Source organism: Vanessa tameamea, chromosome 24 (genome assembly GCF_037043105.1).
Source record: "Vanessa tameamea isolate UH-Manoa-2023 chromosome 24, ilVanTame1 primary haplotype, whole genome shotgun sequence".
NCBI classification, from domain to species: domain Eukaryota; kingdom Metazoa; phylum Arthropoda; class Insecta; order Lepidoptera; family Nymphalidae; genus Vanessa; species Vanessa tameamea.
Genome location: NC_087332.1, coordinates 7,795,929 through 7,823,047, shown reverse-complemented (window position 1 = coordinate 7,823,047; position 27,119 = coordinate 7,795,929). Strand labels below are relative to the sequence as shown.

Here is a 27,119-nt window from a genome sequence, read left to right as displayed (position 1 = left end):
CACATGTGTGTTCCACCAACCCTCGTTGCGTGGTGGAATATGCTCCAAACCTTCTCCTCAAAGGGAGAGGAGGCCTTAGCCCAGCAATGGGAAATTCACAGGCTGCTAATGTAATGTAATGTAATAGTAACCAGCACCTTGTACATTGATTTAATGTATATATTAGCGACGCGATCCGGCTCCGCACGGGTGCAGTTAGTTAATAAAAAAAGTTAGAAGTGCGCTTTGCTGGAAAATATTGTGTAGGTATATTTATTTTGCAACGTTTTTTTTATTTTTTTTTCCATTAATAATGAATTTGAATAATATAACAATTGGATTGAGTTGTAATTTAATCGTGAGCCTTGGATCAAAATTAGATAAACTACATTATTTGTATGTATATCGTGAGGTTGTTCAGTTTTTTCGATAATATACCGTCATAGTTCATCCATTTTGTACAAATTATTTATACAAACATTCCTGATTTATCATTCTATTATTGAATCCATAGAGTGGTTTTGAAAAAGAAAACGAAGACAGAATCAGTAACAGAAAGATTAGGGCTGTAACATCGAACATAAATGTATTTACAATTTTTCCCGATGTTTCTACAAAGGTACGCCTTGGTAACAACGGCCTTGCTAACGTGCAGTTTTCTCGTAACCACGAAGACATGAAAGAAAAGAATAATTATGTCGGCCTGGCTTGTTTGTCCGGTTGTCTTGTGTATTTGGAATGTATAGTACTAAAAAGAAGCAAAATTGTCTATGACTAAAACTCGAGACAATGAGTTTTAATCATAGACAATTTTGCTTGAATGTGATTATATATAATATTTGACAGTACGCCAGAAAGCTGAGTTAGAGTAGAGTCTATGCCACAGGACGCTGCAGTAATAATAATAATTAGTATATGGTGTAAATAGTCATTAAACCAGACTGAGAATTAAATAAATAATGATAATATCTGAATATTTAAAAAAAAAACTTTCAAATTAGTGTTTAATTAAAAATTAAAAATATTTTTCTCCTGAATCCTTAGATATAATAAATAAAATAAAATGTATAAAAAATAACCTAATTAATGCTTTTACGTTAATATTGCTGTTAAATATTGATTATTAAGTTATCAGTTTTAAAAGAAGCGATAGCAATTCCACCTTTTCACGTCGAAAGCCAGTCCTGTGACATTTTACAATCAAGATCATCTGATACACGTTATCAAGATTTTCTTCGCTATGATTATCATCGGTCGTTTTTTTTCCTTCAGGCACAGAGTTTACTTTTCATTAGCTTTTGGATTCAATATTAATTTAACAAATTAAATATTGATAGATAATCAAATATATTATATTTGTCCCGTTCAAAAAAAAAATTTTTTTTTCTTTGGCTGTATAAAATGGAACTCGTCTTTTTTCAAACTAAAGATAAGTACCAATAAACTAACAATAAATTATCGATATTGGTTAAAGAAAATACAACTATAATAATAAAAAAAAAACGATATTACAAGGGTTAATTTAAAAGAATCGACTTAACATACAAATAGTACAGATTACCAACAATTTTATGATTATAAATGTTTTAATTACATCCATTCATTCATCCTGATGTTCAGATAAAACTTGCTATGCACTACTCATTAAAACTTGTAGCTAAAGGCAATACTCTAGTTAAAAAACGGCTTGTGCGGTTCGTAAAATATGTTATTAACTTACATGGAAACGTGTACAAGTTTAATTAAACATAAATAAATTATATACAAATTATTTTAGGTATTAAATTATTGTAATGTATTGGCATCTTTATTATAAACATTCGTTACTGCGTTATGAAGACTATTATTTATTTTTTTATTCCATGTAAGTATATTAACCGTCATACTTACGTCATACGTCATACGTTGTAAAAATAAATAAAAATAATTTAAGACACCTAAATTCTCCGACTACGCTTTTAAGCGTTCAAAATGATTTAAGTATATTTTTAAATATTAAACAATCAATATAGGTACATAGATTAAAAATTGAGAACTATTCTTTTTTCTAAATAAAATTATTTATTAATAACAATATTTATATTACCTGTAGCATTGTCATTTTAGTTTAAAAAGTATAAACTTTTTTTTATATTGAACTAAGATACGAAATTCACAGACAATCTTTTATGTCTATGCCCCGAGCGTATTATAAAAAAACAACCCATATCCCTTGTTTGTTAATTTCTTTAATTGCTCGCCGGAACGTAACCGTCAATTATTGTAAAAAAAATATATAGGACGCCATAACAAGAGTTTCGACTACTTATTCTTAATTACGTTTAACTAAGACGTAACTCAAGCTGAAAGTAGGTGTTTAGTGGACTTATCTTCGACCGAGGACGTTGATGTATGGCAGAATGGAACGGAACGATTTTGTTTTTTTTTTTAATTTATAAGCTGTGTATACATTATTGACAATAAAGTCAAACTAATTATTGTTAACATCACTTATTATTTATAAGGTATATCTTGTGTATATGACCTTAATGATGTTTTTTTATTGCCAGTGCAAGAAAACGCACAGAATTTTCCGCAGCTAAGAAAAATGATATAATAGTCTTATTTGGACGTAATGTAAAGTAACAGGTGTCCAAATACATTTTTGAACGTCTAGTGGAATTTTTAAATAATTATAAAAGAAACAACATATGCCATTAAATGTAATAAATTATGCAAAATTTTAACATAAAAACTGCAATATATATATTTTTTTTAAATTAAATTTCGTTACTTCTTTATTTCAAGGTGCACGTTACGTGTATACACACCTTAACTTCTGCGAGGCGCTGGAGCACACCATGTAATTAGTGTGTTATAAAAAGTCCAAGTAATTAATTTAGCCTACCCGTGTACCTGTTTTGTGTTAAACAATACTATATCACTGTTGACATTTCGTGCTTAATACTACTTGCTAAAATTTCATTTGTTTGTTTATGAAAATAGAAAATTAAATTAAGACGTTTAAATTTGTAATATTTAAGATATTTTTTTTAATAAGACTTAATTAACATTTTATATTTGTGATGATAATAAATTGAATTGGTGGTTGGCCTTTGTGCAAGCCCATCTGGGTACCACCCACTCATCCTATATTTTGCTGCCAAATTGAAATAGGTACATGATATAGTTGTGATCCGGTGTAACTACCTACACAAGAGACACAACAGCTCAGTTCCCAAGTATGTATGTGTTGTGTAAGAAATGGTTAAAATGTCTGTTTGATTGTCGTTCTATTTACATATTATATTAGATAGATATAGACATTAGATTAGGTAAGAGGTACCAACTTCAGGAATATGTCCTGAAGTTGATACCACTTAGCATCAGCTGATCCATTCGGCAGTCCGGCTACCTATACCATAAAAATATCAGAATTATACCTGAGCCTTTTAGGAAAACGTCGTGAGGAAAAACAACGGAAAATGTTTCATGTGTATTATGAACGAACTACCTAATAAAGACTAAATAATTATATACCTAAGGATAGCATTTATTCACATTTATAATGATTAATAAAATGAATAGAACCAACATGGCGTGTAAGGCGCTCGTGTCTTCATTTCAGACAAATTACACTTTCGCTAATAGCCGCGTCTAATGTAATACTGATTGTGTTTAAATTAAATTAATGTCTTCCTAACTAACCTGACGTATTCTAAGAAATAAATATCCCCTGCCGCGATTAGAAGATATATATGCGACACTGTTTTTTAATTCGTTTTTAAATCGTAGATACTTCCTTCCTAGATAATAATATAATAAATAGGGGTTTTTATTTTATATGGACGACCTCCGTGGTCGAGAAGTATGTACACCGGTTTTCATGGATACGCCTCTCCGAGGTCCCGGGTTCGATTCCCGACCGAGTCGATGTAGTAAAAGTTCATTAGTTTTCTGTGTTGTCTTGGGTCTGGGTGTTTGTGGTACCGGCGTTACTTCTGATTTTCCATAACACAAGTGCTTTAGCTACTTACATTGGGATCAGAGTAATGTATGTGATGTTGTCCTATGTTTATTTATTTATATGTACGTAGGGTAGGTACGTAGGGATTTACAAATTTTGAATGGGTAGGTTGGGAAGTTTTTGCCGCCCTTACCTCTACAATTGTCATGTCCTAGATCCTTTTTACAATTCCAAGAATTTCATTGAAATTGCACGAAAAATCATTTTAGGTTTATTTTTAGCTAATCGAAGCTTAATCATGTATGATGATTAAAGAAAAATATTTCACCCTTCTTATCTCGTCTCTTATTTGCTTCAAGACTTTATGACCCATCAAGAGTATAAACTCATCACAAACGATCCTCGATAAGTAACTGGTACTTCCGGATCCTTGATTCCCAAACCGTTCAATGTGACTAAGAAATTATCGAACTCAACTAACAATTCCAGAATCATAAAATAATTTCCGTTGTGTGGATCACTAAACTTTTCACTTTTTCCTCTAAAAGCGAGACCTCTTGAACACAGCCTCTTCATTACAGCAACAACCATTTTCGGAACCACTTGCTATTTCCAATAAGCAATCTCTTCATCAATTTGTCAATGTAGTAAATTGTCGATTCGACCATCAATTGCACTTCTAACTTTCAGACCAATTTTTTTTATGACGCGCAGAGTTTCCATGCTGAACTACTCGGTGTGCTGCATTTTTCCAGTCATTAAATCCTTCATTCTCGAACTGAGTTTTATTCTCCACTGGACCGAGTGCCAAACGGAATATGCAATATACGGAACACTTACTCACCGAGCAAATCAGCCAATTTTCCTTCACTTCATTGTTTTTCATTTTTCTTTTGGAAGATACTCACTGGCAAGAAACGACGTTGTTCAGGGTATAGTTTTTCAGTTTTAGAGAAATCAGAAGACTTTGATTTGATCGAAGCTGCATCTTGCGATTCCCCTTAAAGTGTCGTTAATTTCCCATAAAGCTGGATCTTTGTTTTCATCGTTTAACGACAAGGTCTTCAATTTTGGAGCACTCGTCAAGAACATAATCAGTTTTTTCTTTAGTCGATAGTTCAACAGATGACCGTAGGGCTTTTAAGTGCGTTTTATCTTTTCCAGATTGTATTGTTGAGGTTTCGGATTTTTCAACACAATTTTCATTAAAAAAAAACTGTCAATTTTTGTGGTTTTTCGTATAATTTGATCTTGTTCTTCTTTTTTTATTTTGGCCTTCTTTTTGTACTCCGCCCACTGAGTCGCTTTCTCCCATCACTCATTTTCACAATTTTTGAATCAGGAACTGAAATGGAAAGGATGATATGAGAAAGCTTACTTCTTGTACGCTGCTTGCGCTTCGTTTAGAATTTACACAATGAATAGGTAAAGTTAAAGCATATTTTTTTTCTATGCTATAACTTCTTTGCATAGTTCCCGATTAATTGTTTATTCTGAATGATTATTTCTATTCTTTGATGTTTGCCTCATTGAAAAACACAAAATGACAAGATAAACATGAGCAATTTGGAATACTATTGATAATCGATATGAAAATGTTCAAAAGTTTAATATGATCGTATTCTAAGTTTAGAATGGAAAAATATTTTTACAGGAATTTTTCAATAAATTGATTCGTTAAAGATGAGTTATTACGATTATAAAAAGTTTTTACTTACCAGTGCTATGAAAATATTGATACAATCCACGATAGACTTCGAAACATAACAGCTTACACCCACGTAGAATATCAATTCGTTATGCAATTATAGGAAGACACCACCAACGGAGGCCTTGCCCATTAAAAATCGCGAAATCACAGTTTGCTTTTGTTGCAGCTATATTTTGGCGTTGCCAGTAAAATCACGACACTCCTACTCAAAACTTTAATATGGGAATTATGATTACAATGATGCTTATATTTCGTAAATTTAAGGTCGCGTTGACTCCAACGTAGAGCAAAGAGCGTCTCGAATCACGACACAGTATTTTTTGCAAGCCTGAAACTCGTGGTTTTGTAGTTTCGTGCCTTATTTTCTTTTATTTCGATGTTGTTTTCGTTTTTCGCCTCGATTTATTCGGATAACCTGCGTAACTCACACGGTTATTGGAATGGAGAATGGGCCTCGGCACATGCAACATTGACGTCGTTGAAATCGGTGAAATTATTCACTAAATTATTTACTATATTCAAATTACAATCACAAAATTATACACAAACCATCCAGTTCGCAGCCAGCTGGTTGGAACCAGTGGTAGGACTGGCATGTATGGATTGATAGTGGGAACAGAGAAATACATTATCTTCAATTTTGCTCTATTCACTCATACAAAGTGTGGGCTGAGGGCACAGGCGCCGATTAATTATTGGTTGGGGGAGGCGAACCAGCTGTTTTACTCTAGATTTGGGAGTTCGCTATACCGAATGTACAATAACAAGTGAGAAGGGAAGTCAACAGCAAAAATTGTTGCAGAGTTCTATCTGTAAAACATCAGAAAACCATAATGCAGAAATATTTTTGATTTATATGACCAAATTTTATGCAAGAAAAAAAAAACACGGTCCCTAAATTTGCCGCCCAAAAATCTGCCGCCGTAGTCTCCAGCTTACTCAGCCTGCTGGTAAATCCGCCACTGCATCTAAGCTAATTAAAAAGACGTACCTAGCAGATTTAAGGAAAGCAAATTGAGTTTATTAAACACTTTACTATTAATATTAACATTATTATCCGCCGCTTTTAATACATTAATACATATTTGAAGGACAAATATAATGATTTACATCTATCTCAGCCATCGAATCGAATAAATTGTGTATCCGAAACCATTGTAATAATTGAAAACAACCAACTACTTTTAATTATCACGATAAAATATCGATATGGTTAAATAGTTACACAAATCGATAGTATCGATAATCAGAAACAGAAAATAGTCGATACTCGACACTATTCTAAATAGCCTAATTTAGGTTTATGGCTTATATTGCGTGAAATACTTAAATCTAACGTTTGTTTATCTTTATTAATTCTTCAATTGGAATAGACTATACGACATTGATCATTGTCGATAGAAACGACTATCGAGAATCGATACTTTACTCTAAAGTCTGACTACTGTACAAGTACAACCCTAATTTTGACATAGACATATCGTAAATCGTAAGTTTTGTTTTTGTAAGTACTAAATTGCAAGATTCCTTAAAAATAAATAATGAATGTAGTCGTAATAATCAATACTTGATACAAGTTTTAATGTATAGGAGTTTTAATTTAATGGGGTACCGTGTGACTGGATCAAAATGTCTTACAATCTGTCTTGGATTCACTTTTATTATGGGGTGCTTCTTGGCATCTCTACCGATTATTCCTTCGGGTAAGATTTAAAACAAGAAAATAAAAAAATATATAGTAACATTACATTTAAAAAAAAAAGAGTAAAAGTAATACTCTTCTTTAATAATTAATATCGTATAAATACATAATTAAATAATTGCATAGTATTAATAAAAATATTAGCGTTTTCTTATTCGACAATAAGAATGTTAACTTGTTTAAAAAAGTTAATTAAAGTTAATTTAATAATCATTGATTTCCTTTCTCATATTTCCAGAGCCCACAAACCACCAGATATCATCAACAACATATAGTAAAAAGAAATTAGCCATAATCGTACCATTCAGGGACAGATTTGAAGAACTCCTGGAGTTTGTACCTCACATGTATAAATTTCTAAACAAACAAAACATACTTTTCCACATATTCATCATCCAACAGAAAGACAACAATCGCTTCAACAGAGCCTCACTCATAAATGTCGGTTTTATTTACACAAAGAAGGACTACGACTACATTGCTATGCACGATGTAGATTTACTGCCAATGAATAATAATTTAAAATATGGCTATCCCAAAAATGGTCCTTATCACATATCCTCCCCGCAAACACACCCCAAGTATCATTATGATACTTTTATTGGTGGTATTTTATTAATAAAACAAGAGGAATTCGATTTGGTTAATGGTATGTCGAATAACTACTGGGGATGGGGTTTAGAAGATGATGAGTTTTATGTTAGGTTAAAAGATGCAAAATTAAAAGTTTTGAGACCTGAAAATATTACAACGGGACCGGATAATACTTTTAGGTAATAATTTTTACAGTACTAATCCTTTATTGTTTACCTGCTGAGTTTCTTTCGCTGGTTTTTCTCAAGACTTGGTATTCCCTTTCCCAATCTGTGATAGATTTTAATTTGACAATCAATAAGTAAATTAAATTTTAAGTAAGAAATTTGATTTGTTTTAAATATTAGAAATGTCGCTTCTCATTATATTTACTAGCTTTCATATTTTCAGACATATACATGACAAAACATATAGAAAACGTGATACGAGGAAGTGCTTTAACCAGAGGGAGATTACCCGCCATCGTGACAGAGTGACCGGAGTCCACGATGTTGCATACAAAATCCACAGCACTCACAATGTTTCTATAGACTCTTTACAGATCACAGTTATTAATGTTGAACTTATTTGTAATAAGACTGCAACACCTTGGTGCCAGTGTCCTGAACCACCTAAAGTCAAGAAGGTGAAGTGAGTTAATTTAAACATAGTTATGGAATAAGGCGTCCATGTACTTAGAGTACATTAAAACAAAACATAGCCTTACTAATAAGGACCATAGACAATCTATGGAAAGTCAAAAATTGAGGCAATATCGATAATGATATCAAAACCTTCAATAAGCAAATTTCATCTTCATAATCTCCAGAAATTTCAACAATACCTGCAGGAATTATATACTCGAATTTAAAAAATAATATTTCCATCACTTTTAACGTTATAAATGATTACTTAATGTCAACATAAATATATGAATTGTTGGTTATTTGCCTCAAATCAGTGAGGGCCATATATCCGAGCCTTTAATGTATATATTAGAATTAAAAACCAACTGAAGATTAGTAAGAATTAAATAAGCCTTATATTTAAAGTCAAAAAATTGAATTTTTGAAATGAATTATGGTGATGCCCTTTTCTATTATGAGTATTTTAAGGGCCTGATTCTCTAATACATTAAAAGCAATATTCAGCCAATTTAATGTATATATCTGTTTTTTAAAAACATTATATTAATACTCGATTTATTCAACAATAAAATTAAATACATTTATGGATTTGTGAAGGTATTTTTTTTTACTTATTTACCTCTGTTTTTTGTATTATCTGTGACCATAGACAGACTAGACTGAGCGATAGAGTTACAAAATTAGCCATACTAGAAAGAGATAAAGCTGTCAGCCATTAACTACTACTTTCCTAAGATTGTCTCCTTCACAATTAATTACCCAGACATGTATGAACCCTAAGAGCATTGTACAGCAATTGTATAATTAGACAATGCTTTGTCTTCCTCTCTCGAATGTACAATCACTAATGACAGAGAGAGATACAGTTCTGTTTCACTATTTACCTATATACAACTTTTATGTTATGAATAAGGCCACAAGTATATAATATAACAATATATAAAACTATGATTCAAGACTTTTTTGTAGATATTGTATTTGAATTTGTAAGTCAATTATTCATGGTAAGTAATAACTTGTATTATAGTTGTATACAATTTAATAATGAAATCCTAGTCTGTTCTATTTTCAAGGATATTTACTAAATTTATTTGATGTTTTTAAATATATTTAATTTAGACTATAATATAGTTTTATTTCTTAACATCTACTACTGATATTTGATTCACAGTATTTTGACTAGTTTCAATAATTTCGCCCAGTCCTTAACTGCGAATTAGAGAAAATGGATGACATTTTCTTTTTACAATTTTTTTTTTTTAATTAAATATGTAAGTATATTTAATTTTCCGTATTTTTTTTTTGTTTTGTGTTATAATAAAAATAACTTAATAAATCTCTATTTAACAGCACACATGAAAGAGACAGCACTATTATGTAAGTTTGATAAACTGCCATAATTGTTCACTTTCTGATTTTTTAACCACACTTATATTTGAAGATATGTGCCAAGTCCTATTTCATTTATCAATAAATATTATCTAATAAGAACAGGGCCGGGTCTACCATACGGCTTTTTGGGCTTCAGCCCAGGGCCCCGTGGATTCAAGGGGGCCTCAGCTCAATCAAGTCAAAGTCAAAAATAGACGATAATGTGAAAGAATCCATAACTTTATTAAATTAAACAGATCGTATGGTTTGCAGCCCTGCGAGTCTTGCAATTATTCAAACCCATTCAATTAATTTAATTCAAGTCTACGTTCAGGTATGTCTTAGGTGGGCCCTAAGTAGTGCTAGCCCAGGGCCCCTAAACTTACGGTCCGACCCTAAATAAGAAAACAAACATTTAAAAATAAGTTTTTATTTCAATGTCCTAAAAAGGAAAAAATGAACTTTGAAGTAAATACTGTATACTACATATATACAACTCGAAGTAAATAATGAACCTATTATTATGCATTATTATATGATACTAGTAGTCGCCCGCTGTTTCACTTGCGTTTTAGTCGTTGGGCGTCATGTGTTATATAAAAATGCCAAGTCCTGTGGTTTGGCCATGAAAGCGTAAAAGAAAGACATTACTTTCACGGTTATAATATTAGTATGGATTAAAAGCTTGCACAAGTATAAACCAAAAGTATATAAGATCAAAATTTACAATATTAATTCATATTAAATCTAAAATCACCGGTTCGGAATGTAGATTCTACTGAGCATAACCAGCAAGAAACTCACTAGTATCAACAATTCTAGAAATAAAAAACAGTAGATTTCAGGAAAGCTTTAATTTAGCTATTACATATTTTAAGTACTATAGTAAAATAGTTGCCAGTATTAATTATGTATTCCATTTATAATCATATATAGGTACCAATTCTCTTACACAAAATCTAAATAAATTAACAAATCTCAAATATACTGCCATCTCTTTCCAACATTTGGGAAGAAGAGATAGCAATACTTATCAGTTTTATTTAAAGATTGCGTACAAGAATCAATACCTTTTTGATATATATAGAATTAATATTCCACATGAAACATTAAAAAGCTAATAATGAAAGTACGACTGTATATATTTTATATAATATTATTTTTATAATATTTATTAGAAAAAAAAACTTTTATCATGATAGCGAAATGTTTATTTGTCTCACAGAAAAAGGTCCTAAATACATTTTAGGATATGTATAATAAATATAATTTTTACGTATATAAAAATATTTCATAAGTCACTTGGGAAAGTGTTAAATATCTGTGGAAAAATATGAATTTCCCAAGCATATCGGAATAAGTTTGTTAACAAATCTTAACCCTTATCTACCCACGAGGGTCGTTTACGTCCCACGGGATAAAAAAAGTAACGTACTACTAAATCTGGAAATTATAACCTACCATTATAAAAATCGCTGCCGAATAAAGTCCTGGGTACATATGGGTTAAGAGTTCTTTCAATAAAAGTGGTATATATTTAATTATTTTAAGTACGATATTTACATAAGAATACGAAAAAAGTTAATAAATATTATCTACACTTTTATACACACAAAGGCGAATACGTTATATGTTTCGTAGCTAATTATATCACTAGACACGTTATGTTTGCAAATGATTGTCTATAAAAAAAAAAAAAAAAATACCAAAAATATCTATAGATATTATTTGTAAATATTTTAACTGTACCTTTAATGAAATTGTGACGTAATAAATGAAAGGAGGTGTGTGGATTCACTGTTGAATCTGTATATGACTAGAGCTAAAACTGAATTCACATTTAGTATCGAAATACGACAAAATTATATTGATTAACATAACGTAAAATTGCAAATGGGTTGCTATTAATGAATTTATAATTATTATTTAAGACGAACGCGAATGTTATATTCTCATGTAAGCGAATTAAATCTTTTTGAGAATAAAAGGATGCCTATAAACCTAAATAGTGTGACGTCACAACGTAAAGACGTAAGACGTACACGGGATAAGCAGAAATTACATATCACTATATAACATTTTTTGGTTAAGATTAATATCGAATACGCTCTTGCAAATACTATCATTTTGGTATTAGTATAGATCTTTGCACTCATTAAGTACGATCAGCTTGAAATCACTAGCGTGCATTTATATTGACTACGCTCATAATGCAGAGCCGGATTTAAAGGCCTGGAGGCCCTCGAGCAACAGGGGAATGGAAGCCCCCCATATTATTAAGCAAGTTCATTTCAACATTTTCATTTCTGTCGGTCAAGTTTGTAAATAAATTGCTTAATTTCTGTAGCAGTAATATTATAATTTGACAATATATATTGTGGGAGCCTCTCTTTTACGGAGGCTCCAGGGCAGTTGCCCCAGTTGTCATCCCCTAAATCCGGCACTAACATGTAGCCTTATTATTAATTTAGCTAGGTGTAGAAACAAATTGATATGGTCTACAAATATGTTCGACTACCCTAAACATGTGTCAGGGCGCGATGACGTAAGTGAACAGATAGATAAGCATTATTTAATTGACGTATATAACATTGATTGTGTGAGATGTCATATAACACGTGGCTGTATAAGCTCTTACTAAGACTACACTGTGTAAATATGTAAATTACTACTTGAATTAGAGATTTTAACGTGAAAGTGTACGTACAAAGTGCAGCTACAGTGCACATAACCGATTATTATTACAATGATAAATAGTATCAACTTTGACAGTAAGTACTACAGTTGTTTTCGACTGTACATTAACGAAATCGTAGATATTCTTTAAGAACGTTCTCGATAATCACCGCAGAACACGTTCGTGAAATATGAGAAAATTATATGCTTCGTAGTTTCAATAATCGATGTACCAAAATAGCGTGTCCATTTAACGATTTTCAAGATTTCTTCGTGAGATGCGAAGCGAGTTCTTACAGAATAACACCGATCATGTCCGTTCCGTTGTAAAAAATCTCAAAACAGTTATCAAATCATTACAGAACTAAACATACTTCAATCTCTTTCTCATTCAAGGGATTAAAAAAGGACAAGAGCTCTTAGTCAAATCCAATTCGTATCGAGATTATGTACAACAGAATAGCCATAGACAAAATAAAAATAAATTAAAACATGCCAACTTTATAAAATAACTAATAAAATAAATATATCTTTGTAATAAACTTTTAATAAAATACGTATTTAATAAGTATTTAGCAAAACAATTGACTACACTTGATTTTGTATTATGGCAACAAATTATAAAACCACAGTTCACTAATCAACTTTTTTTTTAATGTAGCTAATAAAAGCAATAACAAATCCTATCAACAACTTTATTAATCTCGGCTGTTAATTGGGATCTTACATGACGTTATAAAATTGATACGAAGACATGACATCTGTTGGTCTAAATATAAAGTAATTTCAGGTTACCGTTAAAGAAAACGCCTAACCTTGTAAGCCAATATAGAATTATCTGGCAATTTATATTAGACGGGTAACAATTTTTCATTACCAATCCAAAAAAACGGACAACGCACACGGCGTAGAAAAATTCGGAAATATTAATAAGAACTGTGCATTAATAATGTGTACGTAGCGTAATAGCTTGCTGTGTGTTCTCTCGCGTTATTTATGGATATTGTAACCTAACCGATGCCTAAGGCCGTGCAGATCCCAATTTAGTGTTAATTTAGCTGATTCTCTTATAAGATTCATAGTTTGAACTACACATATATCTCACTAAAACAGAGATTATTTTTAATAATCCTATTATCACTTCTCTATCACATTTCAAACGACCGTTAGTCCTCATTAAGTCACGATTCTAGACGCAATTAATATTGTCGCTTAAATATACGAAAAGTGGCGGCTTTTGTCAAAGGACGACGCACCACCTCTAGCCGTTTCGATATTAAAAACGGCGCTTTAAATAATATGAATATTCAAAAAAAACAATGACGTTTGCCAACCAAGAGTAGGAACATTTTTCGAAATCTTTTCATCGTTTAATGACAACAAAATTGACGTTAAAATTATAAAAACATGCTTATCAACAAAATATCTTCTTAACAATTTTAAATTTACATTTTTCGAAGATATTTTGTTGCTGACCGTACATACCACACAACATATAAGATAGTCATATTATTATTTAAAAACAATTAACATAATTATCTACACAACAAAATCAAAGTTTATGTTCATGGACAGTCAGAATTGGCCGAACTACCTTATAATAAACTTCATAAAAAAAATTCAACAGTGTTTAGAACACTTTAGGTTACAATATAGAATTGAATAAAGGCACATTTGATATATCATGCATTAATTTGCTTCATGAAAATATTATTATATTTATATAATGTTAAGTAACTAATGCTCTACACTGAGTGAGCTATATAAAGCAATTCGGCCAAATAGTTCGTTCACTCAGGACAATACAATACATGTTTAAGAATTTAACTCCCAATAAATTATAATTTTTGCTATAAAAAAATCATCTGACTAATTAAAGGCATTCAACAACAAAGGGATAACAAGTGCCCCATCAGCCTTGGCAGTATTAAATCACCGTAAATAATTCAACTGTTAACTTTCAACAAAATCATAAAAAAAAACAGCACAAGCAATCTTCCTAATATGCTTACTAAATATAAATTAGCGAATATTTATATGTCCTAAAGTGAACGCACTTCAATGTCTATTTAATAAATTATAAGTTGTCATTCAATATGGCGCGCGACGGCGGTTTATTTCCCGCGCGGCGCGCAACACGTCAGCTACAGCGCGCAACCGCCTCCCTACACAGAAATAGAAGACAACATTACATCCCCACGACGTTCAATCACATATATTGATGTATATGTACAATATGATAAGTTGTTTTCTTTTATGATAAACGGTACTCTATATAAAATAATTACAATTCGACACTCAAAATCAATACAATTTAGATAGGCTATACTATATTCCACAAGCAGGAGGAATAAAGATGAACAAACCTTAGATTTACATGTTCCATGCGATTTGCTAATAGCTCTGCTATACTTTGCAAAAAAATATCGTTTAATAAAACTTTATTTATGATAAAATAGTATTTCACAAGTCCATAACGAATAACATCAGATTATCTTGAACTTGTCAATTTCAGGTCAAATTTATTTAATTATTTTCGCTCCTACCAGTGGCGTCCAATTGTAGAGGCCTATGTCCAGCAGTGGACGAGTATGGGCTGCTGATATTGATCATGGTGATGATCTGTCAAATTTTTAAATTTTATACCGTTGAAATTGATTTGGCGGGAAAAACCAAAATGCCAGAGAAATTATCACCTTCGAGTTGGTAAGAATTAATGACTTCGACAATTAAAATAATTGATCTCATCAGTTTCGAATTTAGATTATGAAATATTAATTAACTAATCGTAATCTCGTTGAGTGTTGAATTTTAATTATTTTACATATTATGTACCCAATTGAAATATTTAACAACGTCAATGAAATATATATTTGTTATTCATATAAAATTAACGAAATACAGATAAATAAAATTGACCATTAATGGATGCAAGGACAACAATCAAATGGGGTATTAACAAATGCTTTACAATTACTTTATATTGCAGACTCAATATTTCACGACAGTTATAAACTATACAGTTTTCAGGGATGAAAGAGAATTAATTTTTTCAAATTCTATTTTATCACGAAAATAATTATCAATATTTACCGGCGACATTGTAATTCCAGTAAATATGATATGATTTAAAAATTTAGTGATGCTAAATCTGCAATATACTCTTTAATATATAAAATCATATAATACGGTGAAAATCAACGTTGCAAATATAATTTTAAGTATGGTTTCGAATATTGAAATAAAAAATATTGGCAACGTCGTAGAAGTAAAGCCTCGATAGAAAAAAAAAACGGGGGACAGAATAAAAATACATTGCTGCAAGTTCATTTTCTTTTATTTCCATAGAAGCTTTACTACGTCGAGATAACAAATAATAAACTAACAATACAATATCTAGACACTGACATTTGATATTAAATTTAGAATACTGATACAACAATGAATTCTACTTATAAAAAATCTATGACACAACAACGAAAAAAACTTTTACAACATTCTAATCTTAATTTTAATACGAAGACCTTTTTGGCATAATTTTGTGCGACTTTTGTCTTTTTTGTGTTTTTTTTTTGTCGACAAGATTTTGTGCTGTTTACAATTTGACACATTGGGATATTACAAAGAAAAATATCACAGAATATAAAATCACATCTATTCTACTTGTCTAAAGATATAAATTCTTTTTGGAATTTTCTAATATTAGATTCAATAACGTTTATAATATGTATAGATAGATAGGTATACATTTATTATACTTACAAAATAGTTGATAAAATATACGAATGTGTACAGCCAGTTTTAAAAATTGTAATAAAATTTAGAATTGACAAATACGATTTTATATTTAATTTACTACTAATATATCGTATACTTGAAATTAAATACAATATTGAATGCTAATTTATCAGAGTAAGATAAATTATTAGGATTAATACGAATTCAAATTTTAAATTTCGAAAATTTTATTTATAGATACCTACAAAGTACTCAGATCATACCCAATGAACATCGATAGATCGATTGAAAATTTATTCGATTTGAAAATAGAAACGATTATTATTCTACTCCTAATTATAATAAGAAGTGTTATAATCAAAAAGATTAATGTAATTCCATTGAAAAATTATACATAGTAATATTAAAACTGGCTACATTACAGTTGTAAAATTCAATTCAAGTTTCATAAATATTTATAAATTTTAACTATTATATATAAAATATATTTGTATATTAATTAAAATACATATATAATATATTTATTAATTATATATCGTTTAGAGAACAGTTTAAAATATCTAAGATCAAATTTATTTCTTATATCACTAAAAAAACGACATACTATCACTCAGAAATAATTAAATAATGACAGATATACATACATATATAATTATAAAAATATTTTATTATATACTAAACAACTACATATATAATAAAACAGTGACGTTTCATCTCAAGACAATACAGATTAAAATGTCATAAATTATATATGAAAGAGCTTATGTTTCCTGAAGTATTTGTTATTTAAAGAAAAAACAACTTTATGCCATTAACAAAGGGGTTCTTATTCGTTAACTTAGGTGCATTAAGAGATGTATATTCATCCTGCTTTTACAGCAATGTTTTCTAACATTAAGAAATACTCTATCCCTCTCATATTTTAATACATATTATACACACGAATTAATCATTGTGTTTGCTTTTAAATTAATTATGTTTTTTGTTTTTTTTTTTAATTTAAGGCAGAATGGCATAAGTGTAAAAACCTCGTCTCATAGATCCCTTTAGACGTCACATTTTCTTTTAGAATCTTTAAAATATTTATAAGAATAATATAGGGATGTTGGTGGTAACCACCCGAAGGCGACGATGCATAATAAGCCTATAGATAAAATGTCAATGATATTACATTAGCTATAAAAGATTTACGGCCTTACGTTATTCAGCGGATATTTAGTTAAACATAGATTTATCTCTTTCTTACATTAATGATTTAACATTCGAAAGAATAAGACAGCATTGTGTAACTAAACTAAACTTGTGTTTGATAAATAGAGTAACACTAATATTTGAAAAATTACACTGTATTGATCCATATCATCCCGTATGTCTTTATACCATAAACAAAAAACAACCATAGACTATTTTCTCAATTCATTAAAAAGTTAACATCCATTGAAATTTTATAATTTAATTATTACTGAAGTGTATTAAGTAACATTTTAATGTTTAATAAACGTTTCGAGTGAGAAATGGAAGACAATAATCGTAGAAAAATATTTACTTAAGAGCGGGGAGAATACTTTATATAAAGTTTGTTAATATATGAATTATACAACTATCAAAATTCAAATTCAAAATATAATTTAAAGTCTTACAAGAACATTAATTTATTTACAAGTCTCGTCAGTTTTATAAGAAGCTATGACCGGTTCGAAATATTGAGAACCGGTGTGAATCTGCTACAGAGTAAATCATCGAAAATCATAAGCACGGATACGCAAGGCCGGATTATACGTTAGACAGTCTATTGCCTTGGGGACCCTTGTCGATGTCGATGCGTTGCAAATATTAAGAAAATAAGGTATTTATTATTCATATATTGTTCATAAAAATTCTGGGGATATATATTTCTCTTATATGAAAAGCGTTATGGCATACTTTCGTAATACAGTAAGGAACATCATAATTATAAAGCACTGTGGTAGAAAATAAACCTTTTAAGAAGTTAGAAAGGGGTAAAAGGGCCCCGAGATGGTTAATCCGGACTTGCATACATTACCATAATTATAAGTACAGTTGAGTTTAAAACATTTCTATATAAACTCTTTCTTGAACAAGATTATAATACGAATTTGTAGTAAAATTTTGGCAGACATTTGACACGAAATGAACTAAACGATGAACCCAGCTATATCCAAATGCAATCACCATAATTTAACAAAAATGAGACACATCTTGCATATATCGTCTACCTATTTTGGAGCTGCGTGGTGGAATAAACCAAAACATTTTTACTAGAGAAGAGGATTAGCCCAGCATAACGTACATTTTTGCATATACGATAATATTCTCCCAACGTTAGTAAATCTCGGCGACCAATCAGAAGAGAATGCACGAATGAGCATGCAAACACAAGGGCAATTTCTCTACCCTCACTTGCATAGGAATGATAATGCAATCCGACGAATGGCACTAAAATCGTCAACTTTTTTAACTCGATGCAAAAGTTAAAACTTTAACGTGTGTATCTGTCTGTCTGTGACATCGTAGATCTTTGTTTGAAAGTCATGATTAAACCACAGTTCAAAGAGCATCAACTCTATTCTAGTTATTAAATTAATGATAAACTTGTAATGGTCTCATGCATACAACATTTAACTTAAATATTACAATAATTACATATTTCATGAGCATTTCAACTGATGTTTGTGCTCATTGGTCTCAATAAATAGTTTTATTTATGAAATAGGCGGATGGGCAAAGTGATATTAAAAAAAAAAAAATTCTTACATCATTTGGGAATTAAATTATTATCTCTGGTGCCTGTAGTTACACTGGCTCACTCACGCTTTAAGCCCGAACACATCAATATAATTACAGTTAAATCTATTTTAGAGGGTATTCGTAGGGAAGATCACCTGGGGAGTACACTCGGGCACATAACTGGGTCCAATAAGTTTCCTCGAATACAAAAACGCCGGAAAACAAAACTAAACAATCGCCTCCGTATCACTTATGACATGAATCCCGTGTTTAGTCAAGATGAGTTTGACGATATCGTTACAGCTACGCGTCTTGTAGTTCCTACTGTCGCGATCCTTCAACTTGATACTCTTTACCTTATCACATAGCTTACTCACCTCTGACTTGCTCTTCTTAATCTCGTCCGGTTTCAGTTTCCTTATCGTGGACGCAGAACACCGTTTCTTCACGGTTGGTTGTTTCGGTTCCGTGTTACCCTCGCTCACCCTCCGCCTGTACAAATCGTAGTCGTCCTTCGAAAGGTAACTATCGAGTGAACTGTAAGCACTTACCTTCTCGTCTTTGATGGCGTGTTGTTTTACATCGCTTACGATTTTAACCGCTTTTCCTGGCACATACGTCGACGGTACCTTATCGATGTACGCCATCTTCGGTTTTGGATCCAACGTTGGACTTATCGTGTCCGTGTGATTGGGCATTAGGAAGTTTGATTTCTTCGCTCGCTTCACGGTTATGGTCTCGTCTACGATTGACGGTTTGTCTCTGATCGATATCAGTATGTTTTTGAAGCTCGTCTCCTCTGGTGACGTCATAATGACGTCTTGGGGTGACTTTTCGTAGTTGGCTAGGATATCATTGAGGAGGTTATACTCACTGTTTCCGTGCAGCGTGTAGGTAAGGTCATGATTAATTATTGCTGTTAAAGTGATAAATTTACTTAAATATATAAATTTATAAGTATATATATAATTAAATAAATCCTATAACAACACGAACATGACTTTCATAATTGTATTACAAGCCTTTTTCCAAACACAATACCAGTGAGTACTTACAATTGGAACATTTATCATAATTCATAAAAAAAAAAAAAAAAACATTACTCACGTGACGCAAGGTACAGATCCATAGAGCCTATTCTGCCTTATGTAGGCCAGTACTGCGTCGTCGGTCAAGTACTTGGCGCTTTCGCCGCGCTGCAGCAAGCGACGGATGACAGTCGAGCTCACTTCATTCGCTATGTAGTTAGTTACAAGTGTCACGTTCTTCTGAAATGTATTAGGTTCTAATTAATATATAACATAAACATAACATAATCAGCCTGTAAATTTCCCACTGCCGGGCTAAGGCCTCCTCTCCCGTTGAGGAGAAGGTATGGAGCATATTCCACCACGCTGCTCCAATGCGGGTTGGTGGAATACACATGTGGCAGAATTTCGTTGAAATTACACACATGCAGGTTTCCTCACGATGTTTTCCTTCACCGCCGAGCACGAGATGAATTATAAACACAAATTAAGCACATGAAAATTCAGTGGTGCTTGCCTGGGTTTGAACCCGAAATCATCGGTTAAGATGCACGCGTTCTAACCACTGGGTCATCTCGGCTCATTATTAATTAATTAATTAATATATATCAATGTCATATTAGTTACAAGTCTTTTTTACACGAACGTAATGTTTTTCGTAGAATTAAATTATTAAATTCATCATTCGAATCCTTAAATCATACGTTCAGGACAGTCAGTTTGTTTATCGTTGTGTTAGTGCTTTGAGCTTTGTTTTTTTTTTTCAAACATTCTACCAGTCAATGTAACTACAGGCACAAGGGACATAACATCTTCGTTCTCCACGTTGGTGGGGCATTGGTGATGTTTGGAGTAGTTAACCTTGAGCACCATCGACGAAGCGACTCCAACGCACGCGCCCCGGGAGGGTGCAAGAGGAGCTTTGCTCCTCTTGCACCCTCGATTAAGACGGCTGAGTGTGTTCATTACTTTGCCCTTCTTTGACGCCGCAACGCATCGACGAAATTCATTTAGGGACAATTTATGAGCCGGACAGTACTAAGGCTGTTATTGTAATTAAAAAAAAAAAACGACCAAGTGCGAGTTAGCAAGAAAGTCAATATAATATATATACTATAAAAAAAGTCACGCTTGTTGTATGGGAACCCCTTTAAATAGTATTTTTATATGTTATTTAGAATTTTTTGTTATAGCGGTAACAGAAATACTTCATCTGTGAAAATTTCAAGTATCTATCTATCTATCTATCTATCTATCATGGTTCATGAGATACCTGGTGGCAGACGGACGGAGTCATTGTAAAAGGATCCCGCCTTTGGATACGGAACTAAAAACGCAAATTGGAGATACGTGTAAAAATTAGTAGACCTATATTTCAGAAACTTATATTAAAAATATACTAAACTTACTCTATATTTGTAAAGCATATCCGATTCATATATAAATCGTCCAGGATCACTTCCGGCCCTCGTCACGACGACCAATCCGTGACGACCGACTATCGTCTCCAACTGAAATAGTGGACAATTACGTTCAACGAAAAATCTAAAAAAATTTTTTACAAAACCAGATGAAATCTTCCTAATTAACCAATAACACAGCAATTATTTTAATAAAGTTCGATTTTCAAAAAACGAGGGACTTTAATAAGCGTTCAATGCTATTAGGCCATTTTATTCAGTCAGATAATAATAAAGATAAACAAACCTTAGATTTACGTATTTCATGCGATTTGCTAATGAATCAGCTACGTTGTGAACTAATAAGAATTTATAATTAATATATATTTATTTACAACACAACACTATTAGACTTAACTACTTATATCCATTTTAATTTTGCTTCCAAAATTCCGATAACAGTTCCGATAGATAGTCGTCTTTAATACATCGATAATAATAATTCGTATTATATTTAATATTAAGTATTACATTCTACAGGAGTCTTACAATACCGAAATCATTTCTATGGCTTAGCCGTGATAGTGCAACAGACAGACAGACTTTCGCATTTATAATATTAGTATAGACAAATATATATAAATATATATATTGGTGGTCATTCCACTTACATCTTCATCCGACCACAGGCCAGGTTTAGCGAACGACTCCAGCAGGTCAGCACCACAGAGCAATTTAACGGTGACACCCTCGCCTACATTACCATTAAGTTTCTCGTTCAAATTATTCTGCTCGTCGATACTGTTCACGTTTAAAACATCGTCCGGAAGCCAAGATGGCGACTCCGTGTTAATATTTAAGGGTGACATGTGACAGTTTATTGTGTCCTGAAATTAATAATACTGACTAAATATGTGACTTAAATCTGATGACGTCAGCAGTCTATGAACACTTAACCAACAGGTGTCCTTAAAATTGATACGATGACTACGGTAGGCAGTAGTCGTACGTTTTCTATTCGTAAATTATATTTTTTCTTTTATTAAGCCGTACACTATATAAACTTTTTCTTATCTTAGATATAAGAACAGATGCGGCAAAATTAAGAATAAAGCTTTTCTGCAAAGTTATCATTTAATATTTCAAAACTAAAAAATTAGCTAAATTGTCCATCGAACAGGGCCATTTTCCGTTAAAAACTGTCAGAAGTGTAACAGAAAAGAAAAACATGTAGTCACACAGATTATTTATGTATTATAACCCATTATGGACATTTGTAAATAAGGTACTTTAACGTTATTATTTAAACAAAACATAATGTAAACTTTACTTATTCTAAAACATTAGTGAGTCGCACTGTTGACAAAAATCCTCCTCCCTACTTAGAGGAACACATCATCAACTACGGACATAAATATAGTTTACTCCATCAGGTATCAATGCCGTTTAGAACATACAAAATTGCCAACATTACATCTAGACGTTTCATCGCTCAACACGACATTGAATTACATGAATTACAGACAGTAATTAAACTCACACAAACAAGACTACAAGTGTAAAATAACAGAACAGATCGATTCGCATGGCTATATTTACCGTTGGCCTTCGAGCCTGTCCTTGGCGATGTTTATTGATTACAAGACTCACAAATGCAACGCTATATTATGTTGCAACCTTTATTCTAGTTAAAGGAATATGTTTATATTTATCTAAAGATAAATAAACTAATCGTTAATACACCGCGAACCATGGAATCTAAGATGCCTGCATTTACACAGGCCGTTTTTATGTAAAGTAATCTTATTTGGGAGCAAATCTTTACATATTCTTCGTGATTGATCATTATTAAATAACTTCTCGGTACCCTGATCTCATTGGAAATGCCAAATGTTTAGCTGAACATTAATAAAGTTCTTTCAACTGAACTTTAAGTTTCAGCCGGGCTAAGCCTTCTCTATTTTTATGGTGTGGAGCTTACAACACAACGCTAATCCAATGTGAATGGATTTGGAAACATGTGCTGAAGATCTTGATCAAACACACCTTGCGATGTTTTCCTGCACCACCGAGCCCGAATGAATTATAAACACAAATACGACAAATGATAACGCATTGTTGCTTGCCTGGATTTGAACCTACAATCTTTAGTTACCATTCAAAGGCCCTATTAGTTAATGTGGTTGTTTTGCGCTAACGTATGAATGAAACGTTAAATTGCTACACATTATTACATATCTTATCGATAAATAACCTTGATCTTATGTTATTACATGAATTACTTTACGAAATGCTGATAGAAATTCAATGTTAAATTAAAATAAACAATGTAAATAATTATTTTATCTCAAGATAGCCGAGAATAAATTAAAATAAACACACACATGCGTGCTTACTCACACTTTAACACGGTTATACATAAACTGATTGTCTCCAAGCTAAATTAAAGGCGCACATTAAAATATATAAACGATTTTTTTTTATATCTCTATTCTCTCATTAGTCATCACACGCACACTAAGACATCATGTAAACACAAACGTCACCCATACTAATGTACACCTTCGTAAGTGAACAGGTCAATACCAATTTCTCTCGATGTATATAATATAATTTATATAAATAGACTAGCGACCCGCCCCGGCTTCGCACGGATGCAATTCTAATACTAAGTATACTACAGAATGTCTTACAACGTTTTTCAGTTGTTAGACAATACAAACCGCTATGTCCCTGCGTTTTAAATCAGTAATATCTTCGAAAATATTCATTTAAATTACATGCTCTAATGGGCCATATAGATCTATATTAAATGCACAATGTATTTAAAGTATTAAATTGGGTAAGTATTAATGCTGTATTGCTTAAAATCGCTTCGAAAATAAGCCATTATTTCTCGTAAAAAGTAAAGGATAAAAAATGGTTATTTGGGGTTATCCCTGAGAGATAGACATATACGATCGGCGACTTTTTTGAAGACCTTTTTAAGGTGTACAATACAGTACCTTATTTTGATCTATCTCGTAGGGTTCAGCAAGCGTTTGCAATGAAAGCGAAAAAAATATGTTTATTTACGACATCGCTTTAGAAATCTCTAAAATTATCAATGTTTCTGTACTATATTGTGCATGTATTATACATATAAACCTTCCTCTTGAATCAATCAATCTATTAAAAGAAACCGCAAAAAAATCTGTTCTGTAATTTTAAAGATCTAAGCATACATAGCGACAGACAGCGGTAAGCGACTTTGTTTTATACTATGTAATGACTTAACTTAAATGAGACGGAAGACTTAATAATAATAACTTATTGGGTTATTCAATTGCCTATACTGGCAGTAGGTAGGCAGTAGTCAGTTTGGTTTATTGTGAACTAGTTTGGGACTCAGGTTGATAAACAATATTTATATATACTTATCATTTAGTTACTCGACTGCAAAACATAAATACTTTCCATAGATAGTTATTTCACTATATTTGATTTTAAGAATATGTTTATCTGTCTCACATTAAGCATAAACATATTATACATCACTATTAGCATGCATTAGTATGAGTAAATGATGCCTTAGCTTAGTAGATGTCGTAGTGTGTGTGTGGTACTACTACAGGTAAAGGCAGCAAAGAAATATAAATTAGATTAAATTTATTAAGTTTATTTTATTAACAAATTGTTTAATTTAACATTGAGGGATGCTTTGCCAGTAAATAGATATCTACTTAAAAATATTCAGAAGAGCCGGGGTCTGTTAAAAAAAATGTCCCATCATCATCGAACAGACCTTATGAAATAATTTAATAGAAAAATAATTATATAATTAAAATTTCTACCTGATGGTATTGTAATGACAATTTAGTTCTCGTCCACCCAGACTGCTGTGTCTCCCATTCAGATATCTTGATCCAACCCGACGATCTCAAAGCTAACTTTAGCATTGATATCCTAAGAATGAAAAAAATAATGCTAGTAAAGCATTTGTAGGAATATAAATTTATTGACAAATTTTAAAAATCTGTTTAGTAGATATGTTGTTCACATGAAGGTGCACTCTCTAATCTCTATCTCTCATAGTCCAAAAATAAAAATCAAATGCAAGATTAATGAATTGATGTATTTTCATAGAGATGGACTTTAACAATTTTCATATACCGGGCTTCTCGTTATTTCTCTAGATAATTTTTTAGGCCATTGGCCAATAAGTGATACTCTATTAATTTTATTATGAAAGAGGAAGCAATAACCTATTTAAGTCTCACCTATGATGTGAAGCAACAAGATCTTTCTTTCCATAAGCATCATGAACTGGCGACACAATACCACCTACAACAGTCCCCATACCCAAAGATTGCATATAATCTCTGGCTATTTCTGTAATAAAAAAAAAAATATACTTTATTTTATTGATTTGATTAAATTAATTCACTCATTCAATTATTACACAACACTTAAGTGTATGTAAAAGAAAACAGCATTTTTTTATTTTTATTAGCATAAAACACAATATCCATATTATTTATTTCATATATTCTATGGTATAATAGTAAATATTATAATATTATCGTAACTCACGTAAATAATACATAATGTATTATTATTATGTATAAAATACCACAATATATAATATTTATTAAATTAAAAAATATATATTAAACGTTTATTCAATATTTTGCATTTGAATTTTAGAAGATGAAATAGATCAAATACAGAAAATGTCTTGAAATATATTTGAACGAAATCTGATTGTTGAAAAATAGAAATGTAGAAAAACTATGTAAATAAATATTGGAAAATGTTATTATTTTAATAATTACATAAACGGCAAAACTATTTCCTCTATACTTAATCTAAATAAATACGTAAATTGATATATCAATAACTTACCGAACATTCGTAAATGCATATATGTCGGAGGACTAAAACTACCACAAGCCATTAACACAATTTTGCCTTGAGACATTTTTCCACAATCTTATAAATCTTATAATTAATCTTGTACACAAAATTACAGTATCTGAAATTCGTATCCTGTCTTATATGAATGAAATCAATGCTTATTGACTGTTGTGTACATCACATCTACATTACTCATAGCTCAAACTTGAAACTGTATGACTGACATAAGCAAAACTGATTACTGAGCGTGAGTTGACTTGCTGAGTAAAACCAAAATTCTAATAGAAATTCTTGCCAAATAATGTATTAATTTTACCCTTAAACAAAATTACATTACTGTTTTGTAAAATTATTTATATGTTTTGATTATATATTTAATGATTGCTCCAAAAATATAAAAAGAAACATCCAATTTTCTTATTCAAAATATTTATTAAAAAAGTATATATTTTTTTAAATCTATTTTTAATTGCCATTTCCTTTTCCGACCGAGAGGAATGTATAAAATATTTTACATATTTTTTATCAAATTTGTATATGATTTTAACCATGGAGTAGGATTTCTCTTTTTTTATTATTTTGCGCTGTGAGGAGATAGTTTACTTTAAATCAAAATAAATCGAATGAAACTGGTATCATAGTTTCTTAGTCAAATTACAAATATGAAACCTTATGAACTTGTAATCTTGTGACATAATAGGGTA

General features: G+C 31.2%; 3 protein-coding genes across 4 annotated transcripts in view; 2 read left to right on the top strand and 1 right to left on the bottom strand.

Annotated features, from left to right (window-relative positions):
- Positions 1 to 694: 694 nt before the first annotated feature.
- LOC113396014 (zinc finger protein on ecdysone puffs) overlaps positions 695 to 27,119 on the top strand; it is a 35,097-nt gene continuing 8,672 nt past the window's right edge. The window contains exon 1 of the mRNA XM_064218741.1: positions 695 to 698. The gene's annotated coding sequence lies outside the window, so the exon portion shown is untranslated. The remainder of the gene's footprint in view (positions 699 to 27,119) is intronic.
- On the top strand, positions 7,098 to 9,684 carry LOC113396010 (beta-1,4-galactosyltransferase 7). Its single transcript, XM_026633778.2, has 3 exons — positions 7,098 to 7,339; positions 7,577 to 8,111; positions 8,323 to 9,684. Exons 1-3 carry the CDS (start codon positions 7,219 to 7,221, stop codon positions 8,564 to 8,566), a joined length of 900 nt encoding a protein of 299 aa, XP_026489563.2. The 5' UTR covers positions 7,098 to 7,218; the 3' UTR covers positions 8,567 to 9,684.
- LOC113396011 (nicotinamide/nicotinic acid mononucleotide adenylyltransferase 3) lies at positions 10,769 to 26,621 on the bottom strand. Of its 2 annotated transcripts, XM_064218769.1 has the most exons (8): positions 26,404 to 26,621; positions 25,779 to 25,890; positions 25,353 to 25,464; positions 22,191 to 22,406; positions 21,529 to 21,630; positions 20,199 to 20,359; positions 19,643 to 19,964; positions 10,769 to 14,770 (listed from the first exon to the last, which is right to left on the bottom strand). In XM_064218769.1, exons 1-8 carry the CDS (start codon positions 26,477 to 26,479, stop codon positions 14,750 to 14,752), a joined length of 1,122 nt encoding a protein of 373 aa, XP_064074839.1. In that variant the 5' UTR covers positions 26,480 to 26,621; the 3' UTR covers positions 10,769 to 14,749. The 2 variants fall into 2 exon arrangements, with proteins under 2 accessions (XP_064074839.1, XP_064074838.1); XM_064218768.1 differs by lacking the exon at positions 10,769 to 14,770 and having other exon boundaries at positions 19,141 to 19,964.

Excerpts from the sequence above, each read along its gene's own strand:
- LOC113396010 (XM_026633778.2), top strand. The coding sequence starts at position 7,219 with ATGTATAGGAGTTTTAATTTAATGGGGTACCGTGTGACTGGATCAAAA. Across the intron at positions 7,340-7,576 it reads TCTACCGATTATTCCTTCGG|AGCCCACAAACCACCAGATA; the intron begins GTAAGATTTAAA and ends TCATATTTCCAG. Across the intron at positions 8,112-8,322 it reads GGACCGGATAATACTTTTAG|ACATATACATGACAAAACAT; the intron begins GTAATAATTTTT and ends TCATATTTTCAG.
- LOC113396011 (XM_064218768.1), bottom strand. The coding sequence starts at position 26,479 with ATGTCTCAAGGCAAAATTGTGTTAATGGCTTGTGGTAGTTTTAGTCCT. Across the intron at positions 25,891-26,403 it reads TATGCATTTACGAATGTTCG|AAATAGCCAGAGATTATATG; the intron begins GTAAGTTATTGA and ends TTTTTATTACAG. Across the intron at positions 22,407-25,352 it reads TGTCATTACAATACCATCAG|GACACAATAAACTGTCACAT; the intron begins GTAGAAATTTTA and ends TATTAATTTCAG.